This window comes from Heliangelus exortis, chromosome 2 (genome assembly GCF_036169615.1).
Source record: "Heliangelus exortis chromosome 2, bHelExo1.hap1, whole genome shotgun sequence".
Lineage (NCBI taxonomy): Eukaryota > Metazoa > Chordata > Aves > Apodiformes > Trochilidae > Heliangelus > Heliangelus exortis.
In genome coordinates, this window is record NC_092423.1 from 67019897 (window position 1) to 67046399 (window position 26503).

General features: G+C 38.0%; 1 protein-coding gene across 3 annotated transcripts in view; it reads right to left on the reverse strand.

Annotated features, from left to right (window-relative positions):
• The window catches only part of CDYL (chromodomain Y like), a 105401-nt gene that overhangs the window by 14262 nt on the left and 64636 nt on the right, over positions 1 to 26503 (reverse strand). For 2 of the 3 annotated variants that reach the window (XR_011724383.1, XM_071736511.1), the window contains exon 3: positions 9279 to 9323. The exons of the other annotated variant lie outside the window; for it this stretch is intronic. Coding sequence is in view for 1 of the 2 variants with exons in the window: in XM_071736511.1 (XP_071592612.1) it covers positions 9279 to 9323 (45 nt within the window). In the remaining variant the exon portion in view is untranslated. The remainder of the gene's footprint in view (positions 1 to 9278; positions 9324 to 26503) is intronic. 3 annotated transcript variants of the gene reach the window in all.

Below are 26503 nucleotides of genomic sequence, written 5' to 3' on the forward strand. Positions count from 1 at the left end.
GGAGAGAAAAAAGAACCTTGTCACCTTCAGAAATGGTACCTCTGGCAGGGAGATGCAGCCAGCTGCCATGGCTTAGAAAATGGCACCAACAGAGTTAAAATACATGCATTAATATTTATCATTATTGTTGCAAATCTGTGATCTCCTAAACTTTACATTTTAGGGAGCTCTTTCTTTTGACATTCAGCCCTCAGAAGTGAAGAGACAACTCAAGAGAGGCAGAGCAGTATTCATGCTATTTATAAATAGGCAAAGGCTGCATCACTGAACAGTCTTGGACATGTCTTACAGCAAATGGGGATGAAAATAAAAAGAAAGTGCCAGAGAATTCATTGGATTGCCACAGATTTCCTCATGCAAAAATTTTACTTTGAGATTACTTTTTTTCAGGTTAATTGCAACTATGGTTTTAACATACAGAATTCATAACAAACCAAAAGCAGTTATGCACTTCAATACATTAATGGCAGTGGCATCTGTTAAAATAAACAGAACACCAGTCCTCTCCAACTGAGCCTACCAAACCCAAAAAGGTCTTAGAAAAAAGGCAGTTTACCCTGGATATTGTCAACTAATGCAAAACTATGCTTGTTTAAGAAGTAAACAAACAGCTCTTATAGTTATAAAAAAAACCTACCAACTGTAAACTATTAATTAATGTAATGTGATCTTTTCAAAGGTGAAGACATACTACTACTTCAAAAAGCTTCTCCGTACAGATGCAAAATTAAATTAAAAGGACCACTTGATTTTGGAGCTGTTGATCAAAACCTGATTAATAGTCACCATTTTCATGCAGCTGCTCTTTGGGAAAAAAACCTAACAAACGAACAGAAGAAAGCCATAGGCAACAGATAAGAAAGGAACTGGTCTTATTCAAATGGAAGACAGACACAAAATACAGAAGTTAGAAAAGGGGCAGAACAGCATCATCCCCATTCCACTGGCTGAAGACAGAAAAGGTCTACCTGTCCAAAGTACGAGGGGTATAGCAATTACAATATGTGATGCCAGACATCTAGATAAACAAACAACTAAAACACAACTTCACAACAATGCGAAAGGTACAACCCTGAGCTCCTGTCTAAGTTATTTCTGCCTCACTGTCTCCCAAATTCTGGAGAATTTCAGTTTCAGTCACAAGCAAGCCTTGCATGCTAACCCTCCCCTCCCTGCAACAATACTGAGGACACAACCCAACAGGTATTTTTTGCCCCTGTACTCAGCCCTGGTGAGGCCACACCTCGAGTCCTGTGTCCAGTTCTGGGCCCCTCAGTTCAGGAAGGATATCGAGGTCCTGGAGCAGGTCCAAAGGAGGGCAACCAGGCTGGTGAAGGGACTCCAGCACAGATCCTATGAGGAGAGGCTGAGGGAGCTGGGGCTGTTCAGCCTGGAGAAGAGGAGGCTCAGGGGAGACCTCATCACTCTCTACAACTCCCTGAAAGGAGGGTGTAGCCAGGGGGGGGTTGGTCTCTTTTCCCAGGCAACTCTCAGCAAGACAAGAGGTCACGGTCTCAAGTTGTGCCGGGGGAGGTTTAGGTTGGACATTAGAAAGAATTTCTTTACTGAGAGGGTGATCAGACATTGGAATGGGCTGCCCAGGGAAGTGGTGGATTCTCCATCCCTGGAGATACTTAAAAAGAGACTGGATGTGGCACTCAGTGCCATGGTCTGGTAACTGCAGCGGTAGTGGATCAAGGGTTGGACTTGATGATCTCTGAGGTCCCTTCCAACCCAGCCAATTCTATGATTCTATGATTCTATAGGTGCTCTAATGACAGCCAAGACTCTCTCTCTCTGGAATGCTTCTTTTGCAGTGCACATGTACTAGTAGTGGTGGCACCCTTAATTCAAAAGTCGGTGTGACACAGTATACTGTATTTGAAAGGTTTAGGACAGATGTCTAAGGAATGAGCATAAGAAGGTGGGAGGTGTGACCAGTGCTGTCTGAGTACTTTCCCCAGTTCCAGTCACCAGAAATTTAGCAGTTCCTAAAATGTGCATGCCCAAGGCATGGGGTACACCCAAACCATGTTATTAAATCTTTATCCCCCCCTGGGATTGTCCAATTTCCTTTTGAAACCCCTACAATTTTCTCTTCCAAAGTATCTTTTTTGCAGTAAGTCCTGCAACTTGCTTCTTTATTTTCCTTTCATTATATCCCTTCACCACATTTATTACTCCCCATTTTATTTACCGATTCTTCTAGAAGCCAGCTCAAACCTGTCATTCTTCTCCAAACCTCTCCTACAGAAAACTACCCAAAAGAAACCATGTCCTTTTCCTGAGCAGTAACATGTAGTCAGGAACCAGATATTGTCCAGGCATGTTTTTTTATGGTTTGTTACAGGCATAGTGTTGCATATATTTTGTTTTGTACCCTTCCTAATGGCTTGGCATTCCTCTGTGCTGAAAGTAATCTCTCATCTTAATCATGAAATCACTCCACTTTCTCAAATATGTCTGCAGTGCTCACAAGGCACTTAACCCCCACGCACCAGCCATGTGCTCTCCTGTACTAAGTGACAAAATGGTTATCAGGGTGTGTCCCACTAGAATCAGCAAATAAACCAATGCCATCAACAACAGCTTCTTAAAAGTGTTAACTGCAAAAATAACACTGATTGTAACCTATTAAAACTCAAGTACTGGAGAAGGAAAAGTATGATCTGGAGTTATTAAATAAAATCAGTTCTAGAAGTAATCTGGATTTTTTCCAAAGTGCTTTCTATACTTTTGCTGCTTTGCACTGCCCTCCTATACATAATCCACAAGACTTCACATCAGTCACCCAGTGCAGGTTGCCTCACATTTCCTTTTTGGCTACAACCAGTGGTGCTTTGCTACACGTTCATATCTACTAGCAAGCTCTAACAGCTAATATTGTTAAGCTTTTCCAGTATTAATTCTGCACTTGATCAAATATTTCCCACAATAAGACACCAACCCCAGAGAGTGATACCACAATGCAAACAACATATATATAGCAGTTTCCAGCAACTTTTCCATCTCTGCTTCAGCAATTACATGACAAATATTTCTTATAATTGTAATACATTAGCATAGATTATAGAAATTTTTAAAAGGGTTCTAAAAAACTTGTGTATGTGCCCATCTTACATTACTTACATTTTGGAATCAAACAAAAGTTCCAGTTTGCTTTGAAATGTCACTACAAATATTTGTAAGAAGAAAAAGAATTCTGAGTTTATTGTATATTTCACCTATAATACTGTTTTTCTCTGTGTTTCTGAAAGTGTTCAGAAGGTATAGATAATTTATAAAAGAAATACATGCTTGACTTACATCCTCACAAAATACGTTGTTACAACACACAAAAGAAGAATAATAATCTGCACATAGCCCAGCATTAGAACAGACATCCCCACATCATCATGCCTGAGAGGAGAAAGGGATGGGGAAATGGTCAGACATCTTCAAACCAGGGGATGCTGATCCCTGTCCTACTTTGCCAATAGTGTTGGAACCTCCTCAAAACTCTTACTATGGGGAGACCTGTGCACTAACTTTATCTTTCAGATCAAATTAACCACTTGTTGATTCTGTTTCCAGGAAATAAGTTACACAGGGAACCATTAGATGTTCTACAGCCACCTTCTGCAGTTTTTGCAAATATGTCAGCTTTCCCTACACAAAGAATGTGGGGTGTAAGCCCAGTCTAACAGGAAAAGTGTTGTGGTAGAACTTGGTGAAACACAGCAATAGGTAACTACAACTCAGCAGCACCCAATCCTGCAATGGCTGGCAGGCTTGGTTCTTAATGTCTATCTCCTATTCCTAAAAAAAGCCACTTTTCCATGCCTTTAATTCCACTTTTCCTTACAGATTGTATAGGTGTTATTTTTAATGCCATTCTGAAACATCGATTTCGTCCAGGACACTGTTGTAGTGGACAACATTAACATGAGGAGAAAAACATAAACATAGACATCTGTAGCCTTGACAATATTTCTATACTCAACTGAGTGCTCTTTCAATCCTACATCAATTTTTATTTTGGCTGCCATGTCACTTTTAGAGTAATATACTTTACAGTAGCCATTTCTCCCTTCTGTAATAGTTTTCTCTGTTTCTTTGATTACTTACCTCATCAGTCAAATATATTTACATGACTACAACGATACTGTTAGAAAGATGGCAGCCTTGCTGGTTGCACTGGATGCATCTTATAGGTTATTTAATTATTTTTGCTTTTGAACATGTACCCTTCTCAGAGAGCAAGCATCCCTATAAAGAAAAATCTCTAATGCCAACTGAAACCACAACTAATCAGAACCTAAAATTCTACTACTGAAAGTGGGCAGTCATTACAACTGAAAATTGCATTTCTCCTCCTTCAAATTAAATACGTTTACCATAATCTGATTATTTTAAGTCATATAAGTGGACATAAAAGCAAGTCTACATACCTTAAAAAATGGGAATAACAAAATAATAGACCTAGCACTTGATAAGATCGTGTCCACAAACACAAGGATAACATTAATATGTAAGTTGGCAACAAAGCTTTAGTAAAGTCTGATTAAATTTGACTACCTACAAAAAGTACCACTGCACTTTACTTAATGCACTAGGGCATTAAGTAAACTTTCCATGTGATGACTTGCAGTGGAAAGAAAATGCCCCTTAAAACAACTGCAAAAGCATTTCAAAATATATCTCCATTCTTCTTAATTCACTGGAAATATATAAATAAACACTCCTCAGATGAGCAATTTTTTTCTTTATCATGGAATCAACATAAGTTAGGATTGCTCTCTTCTCCCCTTTCACTTCATATTTAGACTCATTTTGGAGTGCTTTTTCTTCCATTGAATCTATAATCAGGGCACTACTGACAGAAAGCAGTACACATGATCATTCTCATAATATTAACTGTTATTAAAGTTGATAGAAAAAAAAAAAGCTAACAAAAAACCAACCAAACAACAAGGTAAAGCCACAAATTTCTCAAGCCCTTCTGATATTACTCCAGTCAAAAAATCCCAGCCATATTTCACAGTAGCATGCACCCAAGTATTTCATTGCAGAAGTAAAGAATTAGTTCTTTTTCTTATAAATGAATACAAATAAGAAAAACCTTCGCTATGTTACAGACACCTTTTTGAGGCCCTTTAACACTGGAAACATTTCATAGGGATGAACTTGCCTACCCTGCCCTTTGATATTCTTGGAGCTGCTGGTCAGGATTCTGCAGCGTTCATTTGAAATGCTCTCAAACTTGAGAGCTAAGGACATCTCTTGGGGCTCATCTACAGATGAAAGCCATCACAAAATAGGCTAAGGTTTAAACTTGAAGTATACCTTGCTATTTCACACTAACTCCTAAGGTGAACATATTCTATTTTAAGAGCACTTCATTGCAATTTAATCCAGTCCCCAAAGTCATCTAAAAAATGGTTCTCTTCCTTTGGAATAAGTGTGACCTAATGTAAGGCTAGCTTAGAATAGATAGCTGCCAAAAACATCCCAGGCAGTTTCCTCTATAGACACAAACATATACATGCCAAATGACATAATTCTTGTAAGAAAATAAATTGGTAAAAAAAATGTTAGCTAAATTATTAATGAGTTTTAGACAGATGGGTATAGCAGCACTATCTTGGCAGAATACTTTAATCTACCTTCTTTTTGAAAACATGTCAATAAGTATTCACATTTCATTCTTATTGCACAGATGAGACTTTATATACCAGAGTTTGCAAGCGTTCATCAACAACTGCTCACAGAAACATTTGGTATTTCAGTGCAGAAAAGAGGTAGGCAAACAGGGCTAGAGGACTTTCAGATCTTCAGGACACTGATGTCTGGTAACCACGGTGGTAGTGGATCAAGGGTTAGACTTTATGATCTCAGAGGTTCTTTCCAACCCGGCTGATTCTACGATTCTTTATACTGACCTTTATAGGAGATTATCTGGACTGAGCATCCCTCCTTTGAAAAAGCATCTCTTTTTACATATCTACCTCCAGGAGCTGTGTCTGTCTTTCCAGCCACTCCCTGACATCTGTCATTAATAGATGTCTCAGCCTCCTGTGGGACATTCAGCAACAGGTTCATTAAGAGGTGGCCAATGAGCAGTTACATGAAACATATAAGCTTGTCACACAGAGGCCATCTTCCAGTATATAAATGCATGCAGCTAAGTGCATTATACCCTATACTTGGGCATTCTGCAATAGATAATGTTGTTGGATGCTACTAACATGGTCGAGCTGCTCTGCAGCAGCACCCCCTTATCAGAAATTACTGACTTGAACAGCAATAACTGCCTGGGGTGGAAAGGGGAAGCAAGGAGGAGGAGTCTCTTAAGTCTTCACTTGAGGGTACCTTCTAGAGATGAATGGCACATTCAGAAATGCACGTGCCAAGCAGGTTCTTACTTTTGATTCAAGGGTACTCAATGGAAAGCAGTTTGCACTGGGGAATCAAGGATTTGAGTCAACAAGATTTCCTGAAGATCCTGCTTTTAAGCAAAGCACAAAACTGCATTTACACCACATCTAAAGAGGCTCTAACAAATTGTTTTAGAGGCAATATCTCCCCCAGTTTTTCCAATATTAACGGAAAGTAAGCCCACAATAAAAGCAGGATGATGAAAGGTATTTTTGGAACCCCATGCACCAGGTGCCAGCTAGTTAGGTGCTTGGAACTGAAAAAGTGATTCAGAACAGTGTATCATCTTGCCAAATTTGTCCTTTATATTGTTTGAGTAATAAATCCCAAATGTGATCCACTAGCAACAGCTAAAGTGAGGCATGATGGAAGGAGCAAGTAAATAAAACCTGTGCTCTGAAGCTGAATCTGATATCTACTGTTTGTTTTTGGTAACCCTAGGCTAGGGTCAGCAGTTATGTGAGGACATGTCTGAACAGGGAAACTCATGGACAATAATCAGAATTTTTTATTCTTCCTATATTAAACAATAATAATTTAAAAAAACCTCAGCCAACCACCACCCCACAAGCACACACAAAAAACCAAACCAGAGAAAGTCCTAAAGTAAAAGAGAATGGAGACCACTGAGAATAAAGGACTTGGGTCAGATGCTTTGCATGAGGAAATCTAATATGATATCCTTCCTCAGCTAAGCTTTGTCCTGTATCACTGCAGGCAACTACTAGAAAACACAGAAGGCATTTGTCTTCACATCATCTTGCCCCACAGCTTGACCCCAGTACAAATGGTATTTTTCTCTATGCTGTGGGATTTGCAGAGATAGTAAAGATCTTGAACGTGGCCTCGAACAAGAGTCCTGGGGAAACATCTATCATAAGAAAGTTTTCATCAAATTCTGAAATAAAAAACCTAGTGGTAAACACGCAAATTAAAGAAAAAACAAAAAACCAAACCAACCCCAAAACCCCAGGCCCAGGGTAAATCACAAGAAAATAATCACAGCCAAAAGCAGTGAACAGAGAAAGCAATGCTCCCATCTCAGCCAGCAGCACAGAGGGACTGGAGGCAGTGAGCTGCCCTTACCCAGCTGGATGGATCATGCATAGGGTAGTGTTTTCGTGCACACTCTTCATACTGCTGAGGAAAGCAATCAGCTTCTCTTTAGGACCTCAGGCTTCCACAAACATGACAACAGTGAGTAAAGTAGAACAGTTTATCATAAGGAAAAACCTCATAGTCAAAAACCCCAAACCAGCATCTCCATCAAGCACTCATTAGGTAGTTAACACATCATGCTGCCTTACATAGAAAATGGTGCAGAGATGCTAAAAGGGCTTCCCTCAGGCTGCAGAGCAAGTCAGTATGGAAGTCAGGACTATTACAGTTACAGGTGGTCTCAATCCCCAAAAGCTACTTTCCCCTTCAAAAAAATCTACTTTTATTTTGCTTCCCAGAAATCATATTTAGATTGAAGTACGAGTAGCAATATTGATTGAAGTCCTTGTCAGAAGAGACAGCTAAGGAAGCAACAGGATAAGCACCATGATATTTAAGTGGGACATGTTGTTTCAATAGCACCAACATATTAATATGAAACCACAGCCTCTAGGAGATTATGAAGACTAACATTAGGAGGCTGAAATTTTTAAGAAAAAAAATATTTCAAGGGATTAGAAAGTTACAGATGTGGCAGAGGGAAAAAAAACCAACCTAACTAAGCAACAGAAAAACCACTACAGTTTAAGACAAATTTAAGAAAAAAAAGGCAAACCTGTGAAGATCTATCTTGGAGAGTAGGACTTAAGAACTGCTATGCACTGTCCCAAAACTGAGAGAGGCTTAGTTAGGTACCATAATGCCTACTGGTACCCAAAAATATAGCCAAAGTATATCATATCTGATGCTTTATATCAAAGTGTGCCTCAGAGAGACTTATGTAGCTAGTGTAGCTGGCAATAGGAGAGTAAGGTTTATTTGACTATTTGGGGATGGAGGCAGGAGCACATCTTTTCACAGGAGTCATGCTCGTGTGATCATAGTTCAAGATCAGTTTGTAGATCTTGCAAAATATTTTCACTCTAAGTGAATGAAAGGACTTGGGTACACAGCCTGTTTACTTGCAAAAGCAAGGAAAAAAAAAAAAAAAATTCGAATTTAATTTTGGGCTTGGGAATTGTTGCAGTTCCAAAGTCTAGTTCTGTAGCCTCAGATGTTCGGCTGGAAGTTCAGAAAGCTGTACTTAGACTTACATTTACTATGAGGTGGTTAATGGGTCTTGAACATCTTTAGGTAGATGCTTAAAATGCTGAATCTTGCCTTAGGAAATAATCCATTATGAATACACAGAGAAGTAAAAAATACCATGGAAAGTCACTGCAAATATCACATACACAGAAATAATGGGACTAGTACATAACTAGTCACAATTGTGAGCTCAATTTTAATTTGAAAACAATTTAAAGCATGTCATAGATGAGACAAATGATGGATGAAATGCATGACTGGTTGTTTCCTGAAACCTGCCAGGGACCCACCTGTTCAAGTCAGACTCCAACCACTATGCAACAAAATAAAGAAAATAGAAACAGGATAGTATCAGCAAATGTAATTGAAATTTAATTTCTACTAAGATGAATGCTTTGTGATTTTAGGTGTGTTATGTAAAAAAATATTCCATTAAATACTTTTTAGACAAATAGCAAGACACTCCAGTCATAAGGAGAGGGTGTATCAATGGAACTAAACTTATACAGTAATTGAATTATTTTCTTCAGGAGTGAGATGTAGCTTTAATTAACTCCACATGGTTAAATAGATCAATAGGAACTGAGGGGAAAAATAGAATATGCTATACTTACAAGAAAATAGGAAGTAAAGAACACTGGGAAGAATACAGGGAGATGCTAAAACAGATAAAGAACGGGTATTAGAAATGCAAAGTAAAACTCTAATTTTTCATAGTTACAGATGCTAAACACGAATTATTTTTCCAGTGACAAAAAAAAAAAAAAAAAAACCAAACCAAAAAACAAACATGAGAGGATAATTAGACCAGAAATAAGAGAGAATGAAATGTAGTGTAAGCTACAAAGTCAATTAAAATATTAGTGGGGAAAACAGCATGCCGTAAGAAACCAGAAAATATTTATAATGAATATATTGTACATATAACAAATGACATGGCAAGATTGCTGACTTACTGTAAAAAAAGAAACAGACAAATGTGATAGTCTATATGGGAGATGTCTCATAGTAAATAAAATGCCTCTGAGACTTGCTTTTGCTTAAAGACTATCAAATTGGGAAGGTACCTTGAGTAATAAAATCTGTATTGATGTAATTTCAGAGTTGCAAATAAACTCTTTTTTGTTGTTGTTGTTAAAAAAAAAGCCTTAAAGCTCTTAAGTTTATTTCTGTTTATAAGCTAAACTGCTCTCAAAGTCACATTTCGAAAGTATCCATTCATTTAAAACCTACTGAGGGTCCAAAGCAATACTCAGGAGACCCACACTGAATACTGCAGAGAAATTTCATCTTCTTACAGGCATTCACTCATTACTTGCCATATATTTTACCAATATTTTGCAGTTTCATACCATTACAAAACACACATCAGAAGCCTTCCTACCATGTATACTTAATGTAAATATCAGGACTTAAAAATAATGATTTAATACCAAAGCACCCCTATATTGCTCTGTGTCAAAGCAGAATTAGTGTGATTAAGTTGGACATACACTGAAAAGTAAAACTTTTCTATTTAAAATTCATCTTACTTTGTGCGATCCTAGAACATGAAAGTTTCTATTAAAATATAGCTACATCACAGAAGATTCTATAATACTATCAGTTATTCCTCCTCTAGCTCTGTTAAAATGCAGACACCTGCAAAAATTTATCTTCAAGGTGTTCTTTTGAATCATTAAAATTAACAAAAATGCTGCAGTGGGATAATAATTTTTCAGCAATTCTTAAACACAATCATATGCTTACTTAAATTCATAAAAGAATGAACGTGGTATTTTGATGAAGAAAAAAACCAAACAACTTTTTACATTTTCTGTTTGTTTCTTTCAAACAAGACAATAGACTTTGATTATGCCACCAAGAAGTGGCATAATCATATGCTGGCTCTCATCAAACCAACGCTGCAAAGGCATTAACCAAGTTCACCCCTGCTATAAGGAAGATGAAGTCTGAAATTTACTGTGTGTCTGTCCTTGGGCTCGATTGTTCTTGCCAGCAGACTGCAAGAAATAAACCATTTAGTGGGCAAGTACAGGAAAACCAGCAAAGGATATTCCATGAGCCTCACCACAGCCCTGTGATTCAATATGGGCAAGCAGCATAGATTGAAGTAATTATTGGTACCTTAAGATTACCTTATTGGTAATCTAGTTTACGCAACACAAAAATTAAGATTTTTTCCCCCCTTCACTGCTATATTTCTTCCCAATATAGTCTGCCATACCAGAAACAAGTTGTCATTCACAGTTATTTCTGTCTAACCCAGAAACAGGAGCTGGGTTCCTTAATACCTTCTTTCCCTCCACCAGTACATCTGCTAAGCAATTCCAAGAGAGCTTCCAAGGTTAAATGAAATTACACTTTAAAACTATTTACCATCACCAGTGTTTCTACCTCATTTAAGTTTTCTCTTAAGGCAACCGGAATCCTAAAACAAATTTGTGAAAAATATCAAATATAGTTCAACTACCACAGAATATCCAGGAAAAAGTGCTTGTGTTTTCCTGCTCTGGGCTCATCATTTGGACAAAAATATCAACTTATGACTAAGTAGCAAGACATGAGTAATAAACTGACATAAACAAATGAAGATATGCCAAAACCCCCACAAAACCTGGAAAAATTAATTTAGCAGCAGGAACAAGACAAACATCTTTGTGGGTGCACTGGGATAGCTTTCAGCTTGATCAGTTCCTGAGTGCTGCTGCTGAGCCAGCAGGGCAGTGAGAATGTGTGGGAAGAGGGTGGTGGAAGAAGGACAGGATAACTGAGAGAAGACTGAAAAGCACGTCTGAAGAGAACAGAAACCATTTTTGCTCAAATTTAAATACTACACTGACTAGGAGATAACAGTTTTAGAAAACAGTGGCTATTTCCTCAGGTAAACTCTTTAATTAAGAGATTGAGACACAGTGTTGCAAAACAAACTCCATTCCATATAGGAAAATGGTAAAATTGAAATTATCAGAGAGCAGGTATCACTGTAGCACTGTGCATACTCTTTCATGCTCTACAATCTAAAGCATAAAAAACCTACCACAAACAACAACCTTCAGTGAATCTGTTTTCTAATGTACTTCGATGTAAATTCCTCAAACTTGCTCAAACAGGAAAATCATGAGAAAAATGACTGCTGGTATCTGTAAGGCTAATACAGCACGCTTCACTGCCTCTATCAATTTGTAGCTTATCAGTGCTTACCTAGAAAGCAAAGAAACAAGAAAAGTTGTCACAAAAAAGAGTGGACAGGAAGTCTCTCCGAGACATGAGCTAGAGTGGAAAGTAGGAGGTAAAGCCACACATCTGCTGAGGCTGCCACTGTCTGCAGTGACATGAAGGGACAGTCAGAGAAGAATTATTTATCACCTCCTCAAACAGGGACTTCCCTGCATGCTAGGTTTGGGACTATCCTTACAGCATAGCTTTTGACTAGAATAAATTCTGGAGTCAACTGTATGGAATAGGAAGGAAACTAACATTCAAGCTGAGGCTCCAAAATTCAGCCTAAGAAATACTCCAGTAAGCCCCTGGAAAAGGTTGTTAGAGAGTGCCTTGACATCTCAGAGAATTAGATTAGTGCAGTATGTACTCAAAAAGCTGATTTGGGATTGCTTAGCTGTGGACTTTGTCAGCTTTTTGAAGGACACAGATATGGCACAACTGATACAGCCTCTAAATCTGCTGGTAAAGTTTTTGGTTTTTTTTAAACAGGAACAGTAAATAGTGGACTTCACGTCAAAACACATTCCTTCTATGTGCCATGGCATATTGTCCATCACCAGTGGCCTGCAACACAGCTTTGTGTTTAGAGAGAAACTCACCGTGCCACCCATCATGTGGGTGGTTCCCACAACTGCTCCTTCCAATGACAAGTCCTTCACCATGTGTCACAGTGTATGTCAGCCACCAAGCAGAGCCTTTGCCTTTCTTTAAGGCTGGTTAAGGTTTAAAACATTAGGGTTCAAACTTTGAAATTTCCCCTTCCACTTTTATTTAGCTTACATATGTTCCCTGCAAGCTATGAAAAATTAATATAATTATGACCGTGAAGTAGTCAGCAATCAGGAGCAGAAGGAAGCAAATAATGGCTCAGAGGAACTGAAGACACAACAAAAAAAAGGTGGTTCTTTTGTTTTCAGACTTACTCCTTCTATGTAAAATCTTTCCAACTGAACTAAAATAACAGTGCTGGTTCAAGACAGAGATGTGTATTTAATAAATCAGACTAATTTGTCAATGGGATTCTGCTCTGTCCCGTTCTAAGCTTTGCTTTTGTTAAAATTTATATTGATAAAGAAAATGTTGCCCATATCCATTCAGGGGTAATATAATACACTAATACAGTGGTTCACTCACTAGATACTCCTTAAGGAAGGTTAAAACTAAAGCAGGACAAACACAGTACTATATCCTACAGGTTGATTTAAAATTAATAACCTTAGTCCCACATGTGTTTAGCTGAAAGCCAGAAATTATTCAACCTCAAATTCTAAGATTGAAAAGATGTTTCCTTTATGTGGTAAAGGGAAACCATGGCTTGAATTCAGGCCTATACTGTTTCAAGATGACTCTTCGAACAGCTCTGTCAGTGATTTAATTCTGCTTTCATAGCTTAAAAGACTACACATGTCAGTGGTCACAAAGCAACTGGAAGTAACAACTGCTCACAATTATTTTCCTTCCAAAAGTATTGGAGAACAACCCCGCTTCCACTCAGGATTCCTCAACAAAACCCAGAGCATTTGTCCCATACAGGCTCCCTGGTGAGCTAGTGCTGATAGCTGACTCTGTGCAGTCACACTACACAACCAGGCAAATAACCAGGACCCATAAGCAATAATGTGAAGTACAGTCCATTTAACATACAAACACGGCTCTGTGTTGCAATTCCACCTTACCGTATATCTCAGAGGTGCCTTTTGATGTTCTGATACAACTAAATACTTGAACAAGGAAATTCAACCCAGACACTGAAACCAAAACTAAGTTCCCCTATTTTGCAGTCCTTCAAGGCAAACGTGGCTCAACAGAAAACTGAGCACCTCCAGACACGAGAATTATTTCCATTGAAAATTTCCCTCATGAATACTATCTTCCCCTGCATCCTTGACTAGAATTATCAGTATTTCAGATGTCTCAAGGGCATCTAGAAAAGTCAACGGCATTCTAAGTTTATAACTCCTAGACAGAAACTATCTCCATTCTGCAGTTCCTTGCTTTTATCTCTGCATGGTGACACAGCAGCAACCAAAGCCTTTTTCCTAGCTGGTGCATTCTTGAGCTATGGGACCATGATGGATTCCCCTGCATGTGAAAACCATTTGACTGCAGCATCTGCAGAGGAGCTTGGGGGGAGAAGGATGGATTAGATGACAAAAGTCTCTTCCAGCCCTATTTCCTAGTATTCTGAGGCATCATAGAATCATAAAATGCCAGGTTGGAAAGGATGTCAAGGAACATCTAGTCCAACCTTTCTAGGTAGGAACACGGTTTAGGTGAGATGGCTCAGCATATGTGATCACACCATGCAGCACTTACATCTTTTTGTTCTGATCTAAAGACAGTTGTTTTTCAGCAAACTGGAACACACACACACACACACACACACACGAAAATAAAAGGTACCTGGACTGATGGTATCAGGTGCAGATTACCAAACTGTGGACAGTGACAATCAGATTCTCAGCTAACTGCTGCTTTCAGTCCTGATGGGGAGCTCTCTGCCTGTGTCCTTGACTGAATCCTGGGGGAGAAAAATCCTTTTCTGTGGAGATGGATCGATATTTGTCTGGGAAGGCACAGCCAGAGCTCCAATATGTACCTGTACCTCTGCCATAAAATTTAGGGTATCATGCTACATAAGGTCTTTGTAAGAGTGCTCCTATAGAGTGCAGTCTCCAGTCTGAACCCACCATTTCTGCCATGACCTCACCGATGTGAATATTAGTTCTGGTTTATGCATTATTTGTACAACACTGCCAAATCAGGAGGTTGGACACTATGACTAGATACAAGAAATGATAAACTTCTAATAGCTTCAAAATAATGATGAGAAAAATAAGTAAGAGGAAACTTCTACATTATCAGATTAAAACTGACAATTCCCTTTTCTCCAAGGGTAAGGAACACACACAGTCATTCACTAAGAGAAACTGCTTATCTCCTTAGTTTCAGCACAACCAAACTACTATCAAAATTAAATACATGTGCTATTATTGAACAAACTTTGTGCAATATCTTTTGGACTGCCTCAGAGAGTTTATGGCCAACTCAAGAAGTCATTCTCTGAGATGACTTTCTGCAATGATTGGTGTTTACTAGAATTTGGCAGGGTTGCAGCAAGAGAAGTAAAGCCAGTCTGATTTGTTTGATATTGTTGGCATTTAAGTGTGGACCGTAGTAAAATAACCTTCACCTTGAAGCGGGGGAGCCAGGAATATCTGATGAAACAATACTGGGAGTAGACATAAATAGTTCCAAAGCACCATGTTTCCATGGCTTACTGCATTTATTGAGGGGAGATGACAACAGTTGCTTGTTGAGGTTATTTTTTCCCTTTCTTGGACTTACAGTGGTTATGCAACTGCCTGTTTTGCCCAGCATTGCCCTCTGTTACTATATATATTACATCTGAATGCTGAAGTTACCAGATTATCCACTGCATACTGGGTGGGTAGGTTGAGGGGGGAAGGGGAAAACAGGTTTTCCACAAGTTTTAGCCAAAGCAGGGCCAGTTCCCACTCAAGAAGCTTCAGGTTCCTTCATTTTTTCCCTTCTCTATCAAGAAATACTTTGTCAGAGAAATATCACCATGAGCCAAAAGAATGTTCAGTACCTGCAGAGAAGTTGTGGGAGGGTCTGCCACGCTGGCAGTGCCTTTGGTCCCACACCAGCACGCAGTGTCTGTCCCAGGCAGGCAGGAGGAGGTGGGTGGGCAGATGCGGAAAAGATGCAGCAAGGGCATAGAGTCACTCTTCTACAGCAAAGCAATCGGATTATGTTATAGGAAGATGCAAAAGACTGATGAAATTCATCAAAAAGGAAAAGGGCAGATGGAAAAGGAGTTGAAGCAGAAAGTCTTCGGCTGTGTGCCAGGAGAGGCAGCCACAGCTGGCTGCAATTTGGTGAGCAGCCCCTGCCACACCTGCCCTGCTCAGAGATCCTCAGGTGTCCCTGCTCCAGCCAGCACAGCCTTCCCACAGCAAGAGGAGGAAGTTGCAAAACTCATTCCCCTCAAACAAATAATACTTTAAAAAGTCTTTTTGAACAAGTCCAGCCAGTGGGTGTGGTATTTCTGTGCTGACACTTGAAGAGAGACTGCTTCCTCTGCTGCTGGCATGATGTTAGTAGGAAAGGTTTGCAGGCGCTGCTACATTTGTTTCCAAGCCAGACTGTAGGCGATCTTCAGGCAGTGTAATGGATAAAAAACGAACGGGGTTTTGCTGAGTGTGCACACAGGCAAACATTTTTAGAAAGCCTTAAAAGGTGGCCAAGTCTGACCGGACTTCAACACGACGGCAAAAGCACATCTCTGACTCAGTGGTTAAAGCTCTCTTGAATTAAAGCTCATTGCACACAACCTTGTGTGAGGAGGTGATCGTCGCTTCCCTTCTTTGACAGCTAAAGTATTCAGCAGGCAAATTGCTGAGCAATGTCTGATGTTCTCAGGATATGGGAATTCCTGACATCCCATACATTTCTTCCATACAGTTCCCTGTGATGCAAGCCCAATATTTACCATAGAACTTTCTGCTCGTTTTTTTTTTTTCCTTTACTTTTCCTTTTGTTTATTTTTCTGGTAATGTGTTTTAAGTTTGGATACAAATGAAGAGCCTGAGGTTTTTGTTCCTCCTTTTCCAAAGGGCTAAAATCTTCAGCCAATACAACCAATAGAAGTTTCATCACAGTCCCAAAGTTTAAGTACTGCAAGTAAGATGGCTAAACCCAAATCCAACCCCAGTAATTAATCCCTGCTGCATTTTCAATGGAAATCTATCTGGTAGATACTGACATCCACTGCAACCTATATGAACAAAGACACACTAAAAATTTCATGTAAACTTTTTCAGTTTTATTTTTAAATTTCTTCCTGAAAAGCATCTTCCTTTATCTATCATCATAAAAGACACTAATTTGCACTGAAAATTGTTCAGGCACTGAAAATGCAGGCTGCTGCATTTATGATTCAAATAAATTATTGTTTAATTCAGGCTGTGGGGTTTTGTTTTTTTGGTTTTGTTTGGTTTTTGGGTTTTTTTCCCCCCCCAGTGTAATGGATTCTTTTACTACTTGGATTTTACTAATAAAATCCATTAAAATCATTTAACATTGTCTTCTCCAATTTACATCTATAACCTATATTTCAAAAATTCCTTTTGTAATCTTGGTTAATTTAGCAATGTGACCATATTAAGACCTTTCTTTTTATAAAATATGCCAAAACACATGCTTTTAACTATTACTATAAAATAGCAAAAGCGAAATATAAGCAGATGTACTAGACACTTCTCTGCTTGTATACATTTATATCAAATTTTATATATTGTGAAGACTGGGCATTCAAAGCATATACTCACATCCATATCGAAAGCACTAAACTTCCACAAGTAATAGGATAATAAAAAACCATTTAGGACTAGTCCACGAACATCAACGTGAGATGCAGAGCAAAAAAGGTCAGTGCAACTGGGAACCCACTAACCAGACTGCAACCTTGTAACATAAGAGAGTAAGAATTATTGATGCGATGGCACCATCAACATTATGGGAGTCTTAACCACTACAGCAGTGGAGAGCAAAGGGAATATTACTTCTGTTGTGCTTGTAATAACAGAAATAAAATGAATGTAACAGTACTGTCGGTATTTCAGGATAATAAATATCCTATAACCTTTAAAATATTTATTTTAGCTGTGAATCTGTTTCACAGTTTAAAATATCTAACAATAGTTGTAAGAGGAAAAAAATAAACATAGTCCCTAAACTAACCCCACATACTGACATACTGGAAAAATCTAAATATTTTAAATATAGTACCAAGATCAAAAAAGTAAAGAACATCCTTCTGTATGTCTTTACACTAAAATTAACAAGCAAAAAAAGGGAAAAAGAGGTTGTGAGACAACAATCATCAGGTGAAGCCCAAGTATCTTCTGCTCAAGAAACTTGGGTAGTTTTGGGGGGATAAGATTTCAGAGTAGATGTTTTACTGAATTTCTACTTGCTGAAGCTTACAGTGTTCTTCCCAAATGTTCCTTGTCATCCTCACATTTTTACTGTTTAAGTCCTTCCAAATAACCTAGTGATTAAATAGTGACATATTTCCTGCAGGTTTCATTTCTATTCTGCTGCTACTGTTCCCTGGGCCTTTTCACCTCACAGCAACTGAAAATACTCTATTACACAGTGAGGGCAATAGACAGACAGACAGAAAACCAGCTAAGAAGCACATCAGCATCAAAACCCCAAACCATACTATGCTAATTGTATTGTAAAACTAAAATAAAAGGACATACAGACTAAAGATAACATACAGAGAAATAAAAGTATAAATCTGTACTCCATGTTGAGGCATCAGGTAAGGGTTTTTTTTTGTTTGAGTAGCAATAGCATAGGACAGGATTATAGTATTTGCTTCTACAGTAAAAGAATAAACTGACTTGAAAAGGAAAAAAAATGCCCCAAGAGCCCCTAAAACACATCTACATGTCTTCACAAGCGAAACACAATTTTTTATTAAAAAAACAAACAGGAGCTTTGAAGTGCTATTATCTCCTTTATGGAAAGATCAGAGTATGGTAAACTACACAAGCAATTCTAAAGCAATTAATGACTAGAATTATGCCAACTTCTATTATGAGAAAATCAAACTCCTGCCAATGAATTTAATGAATGCTCATACTGTAAATGAGCAAAAGATTCTGTAAGAAAGAACAAATACATATGTCCCTGTAACATAAGATAAGCTATGTGATACTGGAAGAGCACTGTGTCCTTGCTATTTGCTTATTTTGAGCCAAAATCTAAATCTCAGGAATGCTACAATTAATTACCCATTATTGTAGGTTACTGGATTAAGCTTATAAAATTGCTAACCTTATGTTCTGTAATACAAACAAGACAGTTCTACCTCCCAGCTGGAGCTATCTACTTTATTTACATTACATAGTGAAACTCAGTCCGTCAATTTCTAATATTTCAAAGGAAAGTATTGATGAGATGATCTCAAAAAACAGTGGTCAGCATCCCTTTTCAAAACACACTATATCTTGTAGACCACAAAGCATTCCATAATTGCTACTGAGCTTTTCTCCTGCCACGCTGAGTTTTGCAAGATTCACACGAGAAAACAATGAAAAGACTAAAAGAAATGAAAGAGGCAAGAAGAACCCTTAATGCTCATTAATGAAATTACCCTTCACCAAACAAAACTGTCTTCATAAAATTTAAGGATTTAGATCAAGCTGATACTTTTGCATGATTTCCTACCAGCCTAAAGAGCTGTCTCAATGACTTCTCACCGAGCTTAGGTCTCTAGCATGACCAGACAGCAAAACAGTTGAGAAGCAGAGATTTTCCATGTACTTACAGATGCAGTCTTAGGGGATTTTATTAGCCTGACATTTAATATCATGAAAAAAAAAAAAGTGAAACAAATTTATCAAATTATGTAGAATCTTAAATTAAAATAGAAATATGAAAATTATTACCTCTTAGATCTAATAGTGTTATGGATTCAGCAGACTTTAGCAATGAAATTTGAACTCTGACCAATTAAGAAAAAACAAACAAAAAAAACCCCAAAAAAACCCAAACAAAACCCACAAAACAAACAAACAAAAACAAAACAAAACAAAACAAAAAGGAAAACACTTGAGTCTAGATTCTCACCAGTAACCTTTGTGGACAAAAGCCTGTTACACTAATAAACTACAGTGTGGCTTAAAGAGGTTTTCATCGAACTCAGATATAATAAGGACCCATCCCCCCTATGGACCACAAAAATTCACAACTAGTTTGAATATGTATTTTATCAGCAGCAATGCTGACTTGTGAATTTAGAAGGCAGAATGCTCTGAAGTACCAGAACTAGGGATCAGTGTTGGGAGTTTTATGGCCCAGATAGTATTAGGCATACTTAGTGTTAGACACACTTTAGTATGCCTACTATTATCTGGGACATAAAACTTCTAGTGCTATGTGAATACATCACCACAAATTATACTATCAAATAAATACATGAAGACTTCTCCCTAGAAAATCCCCATTTGAGAATTATGCCACTTCCCTCACAGGTGCACTAGAAGGAAGCAACCCCACTACAGCTTTCATGAAGCAGTAGTCATGATTTGCCACTGACACAGACAAAAGCAATTCTGCAATTGCATGCAACCACAAAATGCCCCAAATTCAGCCTTTCTGGTCTGCCTGTACACTAAGATAAGTTTCTTGTTTGTGCAGTGATCAAAGGTATCACTCTAATCTCCAGACTGTCCAGACTACAGCAACTACTATGCCTTAGAAAAGTAAATTGTTCTTCCTCTGGGAAAACGTTACCTCTTACAGCACTATAAAGATCCCTTCAAACCTATTGTGATAACCCATGAAGTGTGAACTATATTTAAATTTGGAGATGTGAGTTTTTATTTCTCACACTGTTGCACAAACATTAAAAATCAGGTGGTCTTCATTGGCATCTTGATGAAAAGAAAATAAAAAGTACAGGCCAAATCCTTCTAATTATTTTTCTTAAACACAGATATTTTGTCATTGTAACTGCAAAATATTTCAGTTCTTTGAGATGACCCTGTAAAGTTGATTCTTTAAAAGTTTGAGGTTATATTTACCTTGCAAACAAGAAAAGTCCAGGCTAGAGTTGTTAGCTTTCCAGAATACATTTAAAACCAGTGAGAATCTAAGTTTTAAATAAAACCTCAAGGTAATGCTTCATTGGGAATGGCAAGTGTGTTTGTAGGATACATGTGCTGTTTCTTTAAGCCTGTGACAGGAAGCCAGGGCCTGGACAGGAAAAGTTCTCAGCAGAAATTCTCTTAATTGAAGCTCTGCCAATTTATAATTAGTGACTTCACCCCTTATGCATTCCATTTTTTTTTTTTTTTTTTTTTTTTTAAATCCTAACCAGGTGTTTTCTTTAAGCACAAAACTTTTCCATAATTCTTTACAGTTAACAAGCAGTATGGAACCAGATGCTATCTTTTTTACATGATTTCAAGCTAGGGGTGATAAAATAAAATACATGCTGAAAGTGATTTTTTTTCAGTACATATTCTACTACTACATATATTTATGAGATTTCATGAGAATGAGTATTTCCCCATACACCTTGAATCACAAACTTTAATTTGAGCAGAAGCCCACTAACAAGGCTACTAATTAACACAGTTCAAGTCTAAGTAATTTATAGATCATTTACCTGGAGAAAAAGGAAAAAAATGTCTAGGGCACTATTTTCACTACCTGAAACAAATAAAAAACATAAGAAACTGTCTGTTCTTTTCTACAGAGTCACAGCTCAAAGAGTGGGAAATATGTGAGAAAACAAAGCCTTGTGACTGTGGTATGCGCAAGAACAAGCATAAACCAAAGTTATTCAGACAAGTACTGCATAAATTTTTGTAAAGTCTGGAGGTAAAAATGAAAAAGAAAGTGCAACTGATCCAGCAATGTCAACTACTGAAACTGCAAGTCACTGTGAAAGAAAAGAGCCGGTGCACTACAAACAAGGGGAAGGACTCCCATGGAAAAGAGATGCACTGCAAATCACTCCTCTTCCAAAATCAGTAGTTAAAGTAACTACAATTACAGAGTTTCTTGGTCAAAACATGAAAACATGGTTAGTGCTACCAAAAGGAAATCACACCAATAAAGTCTAATAGTAAAAAGAAAGAAAGAAAAAAAAAATTTAATGTGTGGAGAAATTTTTTGTTAAAACGGAAGATAGAAGTGAATGTGTGTAGCACACATCATCTAACCAGACTCAGAAGGTGATACATCTACACATATATTTGGGCTGCAAATGTCCAGAGTGATCTTCAAAATCTGATAGGCAAAAGATTTCAAATTTGTAACTGATGCAGGAATAGCTCACGCTTTGATTTACAAAGCCTGATGCAAATGCAAAGCAGTCACAAACTAAAGCAGCCCAAGGTGATGCTTGGTAGTGTGATGGGCAAATCCTATCAGAGGGAATTCAGAGGCTGCAGACACACACAGCTCACCCAGAGGATATTGAGAAGGTTTCATCTGGGAGAGGGGACCACAATTCAGCAGCCCACAGGCACTATCCTCACTATGGGAGAGGAAGGTAGGCCAGTAAGCACAGTATCAATGCAGATTTTTAGCTTTGCAAGGATAAAATGAGGTAGTGTGCAGAATCCGGGAAGGCTCAAAGGTGATAACATCACCCTGAAGTTTGAGACTCAAACAGAAAAAAAAAAAAAAGGTTAGGAAATCTCAGAAGGTTGCTGGACTAGACAAGTAGAAAAAGGTATGCTGAGACATATCATGAGAGTTACTGGGGCAGTGATTATACAAATAGATGATGGGGTGAGCTGAAGCAAAAACCCAACCCTTCTGAAGTATTACACTTCTGCCTGTAAATATATTTGGACCATTGCCATTATTTTAAAAAAATTCTGGCTCCTGCTCTTGGCCACCCAATTTTGAGCAGCCACCCTCCACAATACAAAACCACTACAACCACAAGCAACTTCCCCCACCTACAACCGACTTCTACAGGTTGTTTGAAATCAGTAAATGACCAATTGATTAAGGGGAGAGGAAAAAAGAGTAGATGCTTTTGGCACTAGTGGCATAACAAGATAAGAAATTCTTGTCTAAGAGTGATAATCACTGAGAGGTGAGAGAAGAAAGGTAAATGAACACTTGGAAAAAAATTTGCAGGAATATTATTATTCATACACCATCAAACTAAAACCACTTTTCAAGTACAAAGATCTTTTAGGCCCAATTCTAGGCAGTATTTTTTATTTAAGAACTGGATAATGGAAGAGAAATTATAGGAATGAAATGAGTAGATTACATCAAACTGAAAGGACTGCAGGCTTTCAGAAGGGGAGGATCACATTTCTAAATTATATCACTGAATTTGAGGGCAGCTTAAAAAGTGAATTTTTACTGGTATGGAAGAAAAATAAAACATGCACTAAAAATGTGGAATAACAGACTATGAAGCAGAACCCAGAAAAGTTTATTGGGCTGTAATCAATCACCAAGTACACACTGGTTAACAACAAGAAAGAAAGGCAAAGGCCAGTTGTGATGCACATTGTTAAAGAAACTTACATGATGATGATACATTCTACTAAGAACTTCCAAAGTACCTGCTGAAACAATCCAGTTTTGGGTACAATACCTAAAGAGAGATACTTTGGACTGTCCATGGTTGATCAACAATGACAACAGTTTTAAAACCAAGACATATGAAAGCAAGATGAAAGGAACAGTAAAGTGGTTTGACAGCATGTGCAAATCAAATATGAATTGTTGACTGGAGGAATCACTACTGAATGTCATTGGCTTAGCCTGTATCAATTAAAATATGCTGGAGAAAGAAAAGGAAGAGGACTTTTTAAATTAAAGCAGCACAAAAGTTGAGTTAGAGATGGTTTAATAACCAACACAAATGTATTTTAAGAACAGGTTATACAACTCTATCAGGGAAAAAACACTTGCTCAATTCATCCACAGTACAAGGATAGACTAAGCTGATAAACATCTCCTCCAGTCCTAGCAGCCCTAACAACATCCCTGAATATTAAAAAAACAATTCTGCTTTCCACATGCATAGTCCCAGTTTCAATGCTATCATGAGTTGAACAAAGCCCAGTATTTATTGCTTCAGTGACATGTTGTTCCTCACATCTCCTAAACTTAAAATGTTAAGTATTTATAAAGAGAGAAAAAGTGTTCAAGTGACAAACTTGCTCTGTAGATACCATCTTGCTAGTTTGAAGTTATTGGTAGAAATGCATACCACTAAAGACAGTAGTGCGCTGTAGCTCTCCAAGAGATTTAAACCAACTCCAGAACATACACCACAGAATTCCCATCCCATAACAGCATTTACTTGAGGGAGATTATTGATTTCTCAAATTCATTTTTTTTTTTTACAGAGACTGTGAAGTTACAGGTTAAAAAAAAAAAAATAAAAAAAAAATCACATTATTAAAGCAGTAGCTAATCCTGAACAACAGCAGGGTTTAATACAGTTTACAAGCTTAATTTCAGTATTTGATGAGGTAGATCAGAGATTCTCAGAACTAAGAAACTCCCTCTTCCCACTCCAAAAATCAGACTTCTGATGCAGAAAGTTAACATGGAAAAGCAAAAACTATTCAGATTTAAGTTTCCTCAGTCCATGTAGGATGGCCTGACAGAATAAAGCATGTAACAAGAGATGATTATCTTATTTGTATCATACTGAACCACTTAACGTGGCTGTACAGAAGCAAAACCAGATTATTCTTGGAGGTGCACATTAAAAGTCAAAGGAAACAAGTTGTTACAAGGATTCAGATTAGATATTAGGTTAAAAAAATAGAAAGTTCACAATGCAGTAGTCAATCTCTGGAAAAAGCATTCCTAAAAGGTGTGGAATCCCGATCCTTGGAGACACTAAACAACCCCTGAGCAACATTCAAAAAAAAAAACCCTCCAAAACCAAAACCACACACAAAACCCCCCCCGCCAAAACCAAAAAACCAAAAACCCCCACAGACCTTCAACACAAGATTCAATTACACAATATTTTGAATTATCGGTGCTTATCATAGAGCTGAGTAAAGAATAGGGACATACTTTTTGGTTAAAATTTGTTTAGCTTTAACCTGTTATTACATGAGCCTAATGAAATCAAAAGCCATCCTTCTTCATCAAGCAATTCCAAGATGTCATACTGGCTAATGCCTCAGGCCACGTTTGTAAACTTCCTGGCTGAAGCAAATTTTTGAGTCAGTTACCTCCATTCTTATCATCCCTAGGGAAAGAGCTGCCAATGAGAGAGAGGATGGCTGTGGAAAATCTCCACTAAAAAGTCTCTGTAATACCTCAGTTGAGATATAAAGCAATCTCTCCACTGGTATAAAACTTGGTTCAGAGGTTTTTATGGTGACAGGTCCTCAGAGTTATCTCTGCATCACTATTGTCATATAGGCTTTGCTCAGTGAAGAAACCAGCTCTTAACTATTCTCCACCACTTTACCAGATGCGGAAAAAAAAAAAAAAAAAAAAAAAGTTTTTTCAAAAATAAATCTAGGCCATGTTTCTAGAAGCAGCAGTGCCAGTTTAAAGAAACTCCTCCACCCAAAGCCTGTGGGTTTCAGCCCATGCTCAGGTCCTATAAGCGCGCTGGAGTAAATTAAAGGATATGGCCAGGAACAAGTAGCCAAAACGATGAAGTGATAGGAGGGACAGATGGAAAGAAAACAAGACATTGTGCAAGCAGGTGTAGGAAGCACTTCTACTTAATGTTTAGCCACCAACTAAATGGGGGGAAAGTATAGCTGGCTTGGTCTAGGTTGCCTAATAGACAACTATGGCTTTTCTTCTCATTTGCCTCAGAGAAGCAGTCGAGGCTTAAGATTTTGGAGAAGCTGAATTCAACAGACAGAACAAAACTAGAAGACATGTCAGCAAAGCACTGAAAAAACAACCTGAACACATTTTAGAGAGAAAGATCCATTATTTTTGAAAAGGACCTTTCCCACCAAAGGCTCAGTACAGGGAACATAAGGATATTCTATTCCCAAAGCCAACTTCAAAAATTTAAAACTTAAAATATTTTCCTTATGTTTGCAGAACTTCATAGCCTGGACAATGCAAGAAAAAAAATGCAATGTGTTTGCAAGACCTCCTGTCTTTGAGAAAAATCCATTCAAGTTGAAACCTTCTAGGCTATGGCTCAGCTTGACACCTGTAAAATTAAAAAATCTCTTTGGACATATGCTACTTCATAGGAAATGTGCAATTTCATAGGAAATTGCAAAAAATAAAAAAACCCAAAAACGAACAAAAAACCCCAAAACCCCCAAAACACAAAAAGACCACAAAACCCCTAAAAAAACTCTTCAACCCTTTTTTGTTAAAAAGGGGAAAAAAAAGAAGCCCCCCCCCCATACTACTCTTGTATTCATAAAGTCCATTATGCCAACTCAAATTGCACATGCAAGAGAAAGCCCTGAGTTTATGCTGCAGAGTTTTAACAAGGAATCATCTGAGTCCACTTCTATGGTCTTCCTCAGCTGAGAAGGACACTTGAGGAAGAAACTGCTAATAGTGGAAGAAAACCCTTCAACAGGACCTCAACAGAAGTTTTAATAACCAACCTATGCAGTTTCTCATTGTCAGCACACTGAGGCACTCAGGGAAGCATAGCAATCTGCATGGGTCTTGGTAGGAAAAGCAGTTTGCCAGAAGGAGCTGTTTGGAGGGCACATTACTCGGGGTAGGCTATGTGTACATGGCTGAAACATAAGCTGCTTTTCTGCAAACAAGCTCTTTTAATAGGAATCCAGTTTATGTATTTATTCAGAAGCAGATGGCATCCTCTCAAGACGTTATGCAGAACATGACACAAAAAACAAGTACTTTCATCTGAGCATATTTTTTCTAATCAACTCCCTGCTATTCAGCATTAAATGACAAACAAATATTTAGTCCCCAGAGTCTGGTAATACTTCGGGCTAACTCAGGATATAGCAGTAAGTGATGAAATGTAATGACTTGCAATACACTGAAGTGCAGACTAGATGACCTCAGTGTCTTATGACTTAAATGTTATATAAAAACAAGCATT